General features: G+C 45.8%; 1 protein-coding gene across 1 annotated transcript; it reads left to right on the plus strand.

Moving 5' to 3' along the window:
- Positions 1 to 962: 962 nt before the first annotated feature.
- Positions 963 to 2,111, plus strand: LOC127293885 (F-box protein At5g49610). The gene has a single exon (XM_051323594.2). The coding sequence runs from the start codon at positions 963 to 965 to the stop codon at positions 2,109 to 2,111; it is 1,149 nt and encodes a 382-aa protein (XP_051179554.1).
- The last annotated feature ends 3,544 nt before the right edge of the window (positions 2,112 to 5,655 follow it).

Below are 5,655 nucleotides of genomic sequence, written 5' to 3' on the forward strand. Positions count from 1 at the left end.
CAGTCAAGTGATGAAAAAAAGTAAACATGATAAACTAGTTAGCTATCACTAAATTCTGAAGGCTTGGCGTAATTGGTTCAATGTAGTTAACCTTGTAATGGAGCTAGCTAAGGTGGACTAACCGGCAAAACAATGCTGCAATTTCGGAGCACAATGCTATCTATGATTACTTAGATGGTTTTATTTGTGAGCCTCTCATGAGTATCTTAGAGTCTCTTTTGCCGTACTAACTGATGCATAGAGACTGCCGTAAGCAGTATGAACTTTTGCTGCATCTACTATTTATCCTCCAAGGGTGGGATGTATTCCTAACACCTTTCAATCCTAAATAAATTTAGCCTGTAGAAAAAAAGATCCACTACTTTCTAGCTAGATGTGTTGCTGGCACATAGAGAGAGATAAAATAGTAGATGAAGTGAGATCCACCAGTGAAGGTGTATGATGTGCAATTGTTGTTGTTGGCGGTGACATTGGTCCAAACTCATGCACATATATAGTGAAACATACATGTGATATTAGGGTAGAGATAGTCCCGCGATGTCAACATTACATGACCCTACCTACTGTGAATAATCAAGCCTCTCACATCCGCAATGTGATATACTGACTTTAATGAGATGTAAAACTTTGGAGACTGCATTACATGCTGCACAAAAAAGTTGCAGGCCCAGAAATTTCGCTAATGACAATTAAGCACATGGGTGAGTAATAGGCATGCTCTAAATGTATTTTTTCTTCTTCAAATAGAGTTACACACCATCTATAGAATTGTGCTAGACTGAAATATTGAAAAACTGTGACACGCTTAAGAGAAATTCCAGAAGATCAACCTTTAAGATGGACTTAGAATATCTTCTAAACCCAATTTTGAAAAAAACAATTAACATGCTTAAAATGGAAGTTTTATACGTTTATATTCATCTCTTCCCAAGAAATAATCGCTGAGCACGGGGTCGGCGACCATGGCGGAACACCCAAGAATAGGACCAAATCCGCTACGCATCGGTCTCCCCGACGAGATGTTGGGCTTGGAGATCCTCGTGCGCCTGCCCCCCAAGGACCTCGTGCGCTGCCGCGCCGTCTGCCGCTCCTGGCGCCGCCTCGCCTCCACCCGCGACATCCTCCTGGCACACCACCGCCGCCAGCCCTCCCTCCCCCTCGTCCTCCTCCCCAAACACCGCTGCACATGGGGCGACCTCCGTGCCTTCGACCACCGGGCCTCCGCCGCCGCCGGTGAGGTCCGGCTCCAGCCCATCGCCCGGATCGACGACGCTACTGCCATCAGCGCGGATGCCTCCTGCGACGGCCTCCTCCTCCTGTCGGTTTGTACATTCTCGCCTTATATCCAGCGCTACTTCATCTGTAACCCAACCACGCGCCAGATTGGTCACGTCCCGGAGATAGACGGCTTCAGAGCCACGGGGCTATACCGGCATCCGCCTACGGGCGAGCACCGGCTGCTACTGCACATGAGGTCCAAGAAGATGTTTGGCGAGAATGATCCCTGCTATGTTTTCGCATTGGGCTGCAACCAGCTGCGGCCAAGGTGCATCGGCTGTCCGCCTGAGCTTGCGGGCTTCTTCGACGCGCCTGTCCTGGTAAGGGGTAACCTGCATTGGAGCTGGTGGCCGTATCCTGTGAAGAAGAATCAGAGTGGCAAGATGATAACGGTGTTCGACACCACAGCCGAGTCATTCCATCTGATGCGCACTCCAATCACGGAGGCAAGGAGAGCATATCTGTATGAGGTGGATGACACACTCGGCATCTACAGCTGCAATGATACCATGACAGCCGTTCATATCTGGGTGATGCAGGACTATGATAGCGAGGTCTGGTCCCATAAATACCATGTCAAATTGCCGGTGGCAGAGATCAGGGAGCATGAGGGTCGGGATGTGGTGGTTGTCCACGAGGACAGGGATGTGTTTGTCCTCTACAGTTTTGGACCAACACTGTTTCTCATTGACACTGAGGGTAAATTGCTGGCAAGTTCGCAGTTTGACGCCTGTATCAGCTTGGTAGCTACACATAGGTTCAAGCAAAGCCTTGTTCAACATAACTTATTTTCCGTGCTGCGGGGTGCTTTGAATGCCTGGTCTTTCATCTGATGGCTGGAGAGGGGTGTTTCGTCCATGTTGCTCTAGTATTCTTGCTCTAGTGTCTCTATCAACTGGATGAAGCTTGTTTCCCCAGCTACTCTTTTGTTGATCAATGAATTATTATGTTCGAAGACTACTTAGCTGGTTGCAAGAGTTATGCTCAGGAAAGTATATGAATTATGTTTGAAGACTACTCAGCTACTTAGCATGTCCATTGTCTGCTTAGTCTCAAATATATATGAAATGTGCAAATTCTACTACATCCAGAGTAAAGCCAGTATTGTGCGCGTGTGGTTGCAGTATTCTGAAGTAGATACTCTGCGTGTTGATGTTATTGAATTGCTGACTGATGAATGCTTTACTGCCGCTATGTCAAAATTTATATACTAATTTTTTTTATTTTGTTGATAGATGATTTTAGATGATCTAATCTGGCTTATCTTTATGTTTTCTTGGACTTCAAAATCTTTTTCTATTCATTATTGTGGCATTCTGAACACACGGACATGCTTCAGTTCTCGTCCCACGTGCTCTGTGAAATTGTTGGCTTTAGCCAATTACTTAGTGGAGAGTCCCATTCCCTAAAAAAAAAATAGAGGAGAGTCCTATCTCTATTATGTTATCTGGTATAATAAATCCATTCTGTTTGGTTAGGTATGGGGAATAAGCTCATCGTTATCTTTTTTTAATAAGAAGAGACAAGGCAAGTTGCTGGGGAATTCCCGTTGTGATGGCCATATAGTCGTATAAAGAATGATGCGGACAAAGCCTTGTTACACATGCTATTCACTGTTACATGGTGTTTTGAATGCTTCATCTGATGACTCTAGAGTGAGTTGGTTGGTGCTTCCTGACAAACCTTGTTGTGGCTCTAGTGTGCTTCTCAGCTTCTGCATTATGTATTAGGCAAACTCTATGTACTGCATAATGTTTATGCCCAAAAGCTTTTTTTTTCCTTTCCCCTTTGTATTATGGAAATTATGGTAGCAAGATTCTATGAATGTTATTTGGTACCATACATGTGGATTCCTTGTTTGTTCCCAGTATACCAGTGACAGCAGTATTGCATGAGTTGATAAATTACCATGCTTACATGCTTGCTGAAGTGCTGGGTGACAAGGTATTAACTTGTCAATGCCTACGGATTGTAGACTAGGGTTTAGTTGGATGTAGAGGGCAAGTAGATCTCGAAGGTTTCAGCCGAAAAGTACTCGACGAATATGAAAACTAGGGTTTGAGAAAACAATGACTCGATCCTTTCTGTGTCCCTCGACTCCCCCTTATATAGGAGGCGGAGCCGAGGGATTCGTATTGTACAAGTTACAGAGTCCGGGAAGGTTTCTAACTCCTCCCGCAAGATTACAAATAATGCTTCCTATTACAACTCTAGCTTTCCTTAACAATATCTTGGGCTTCCGAATCTTCTTATTCTTCGGGTAATGGGCTTTCAGTAAACCCCGGGTACCATCATCGGCAGGCCCATTGGGGATGCCTATGTCAGTAGCCCCCGAGATTTTGCTTGAATCGCAGAGTCAAGGAAAATCTCCACTGTTTATTTTTACTCGACAATTCAAAACCTTTCTATATTTCTTCACATAAATTTCTATATTGTGCAGGGATAATGGTAGTTGGGGCTAGTTCATCTGACGGATCAGGTACTAGTTAACTGCTCTAGTGGCAATCCGCAAAAACCTACTTCAAAATCACGTCCCTGGACATGATCTCGGGATACTGGTGTAAACTTCGACAGGTGCCGCTTAAGGTCTTACCATTCTGTCGAGTCCCAGTCATATTTATCGGGTACCTAACGCGTCCGTTAGGATTTTTCTTCGTATCTGTTGATACGGATAATAGTAGCAAACCGACGTCAGAGACGGCGCCACGCCTCACAGAACGGATCTGGGGTCTTACCTTCGCAAAGTTTTGCGGCATTCAGAAATTGATCGCAACTTTGGTGTTCTGAGAATATATTGTCGAGTGCTTATTCGGCTGTTGGAATGGCACATTTTATTGAGTCAAAGATGACTTATATTGCTCTCCCGATGGGAGTATATGCAGAGTTATTTATAACTCGAAATATACTCTTTTGCTCTTCTATCTTTTTTCTTTTCATTCTTTCTTTCTTTGTTATAATTTCATCGGGCACGCGAACAGCGTTCCCGATGGGAGTAGCCCCCGAGGCTACAGCCAAGGACTTGTTCTTGGTTGTAGGCTCCACGCCTCATGCCGCTATATTTTCTTTTTCTCCCGAAGTTTTATAATTTCTCGGGTGCGCGAACAGCGCTCCCGATGGGAGTAGTCTCCGAGGCTATGAACAAAAATTTGTATTTGATCATAGGCTCACGCCGTTTCTATTTTGTCTTTCTTGATCTTTTCATTTTTTCAGAGTAGCCCCCGAGCATTTGATCAAAAACTTGTATTTGATCATAGGCTCTCCGATTTTTTCATGTCGCCTTTTTATGCCGCTGTTGAGTCGAATTTTTCTCTCTGACAAGGTGACGTGATTGCTGACGATAGCCACGATTGGAAATCCGAAAATGGCGAGAAGTTTTCCCCCACTGTCTTGCGGGCCCAAATTATCCATTATCTTGACACGTCGTGTAGGTGGGGGACACACGTCCTCCGCTTTTCCTGGCGCACGTACCGTAACTTCTCCAGTGTTAAAATACTTTTTTACCCTTGTTTCCACGTGGTTATCATCTGTCACACATTTTTTCCATCCAACGGTCCGCCGCTTCGCCGCACCTTTATATAAGATCTCCTTCTTCTTCCTCGAGCACTTCCGCTCGCGCCGCTCTCCTCCTCTTCTTTACAAAACCTCCGCCTGCGCCCCACAACTTCCTGAGCTCATCTTCTCCAAGCTGCATTCCTGCGCCATTGTTGATGCCACCGCGTCGGTTGATCAAGCGCAGCACGCCTGAATCGTCAATGGCTGCCGCAGATCTAGGAAGCGCGGAGTGGGAAAGGTCCAAGATTTCCACCCAGGACATCAATCTCTTGAAGAAGCTAGGGATTAGCAAGAAGCCCAAAGCGCTGTGCTTCCCTAGTGAAGAAAGCTACTCCACCCCTCCAATGGGGTATCGGGTAAGTTTCGTCGACCATCTCATCCGCGGTCTTTCCGCCCCCATTCATCCTTTTCTCCGTGGATTGCTTTTTGTTTATGGTCTTCAACTTCACCATCTCACGCCCAACTCAATCCTCCATATCTCCATTTTCATCACCCTCTGTGAGGCCTTCCTTGGCGTCCAGCCTAACTGGGCGCTATGGAAGCGCATTTTCTTTTGTCGCCGCAATGGCTCTCCCAATGTTGCCTATAATATAGGCGGCGTTGTTATTTCTATACGCCCCACTGTCGATTACTTCGACGTCAAACTCCCTGACTCAGTTCAAGGGTGGCGCAAGAAGTGGTTGTACATTCAAGAGGAGAACCATGGATGCGCTGAAGACAACATTCCTCCTTTCGATGGTGCCGAAAAAAACCTTCGCTGCCGCTCCTGGGATGCAGAGGCTACCGAGGAAGAAAAAACATCGACAGAGGCCTTGATGACTCGTA

The sequence above is a fragment of the Lolium perenne genome, chromosome 4 (genome assembly GCF_019359855.2).
Source record: "Lolium perenne isolate Kyuss_39 chromosome 4, Kyuss_2.0, whole genome shotgun sequence".
NCBI classification, from domain to species: Eukaryota; Viridiplantae; Streptophyta; class Magnoliopsida; order Poales; family Poaceae; genus Lolium; species Lolium perenne.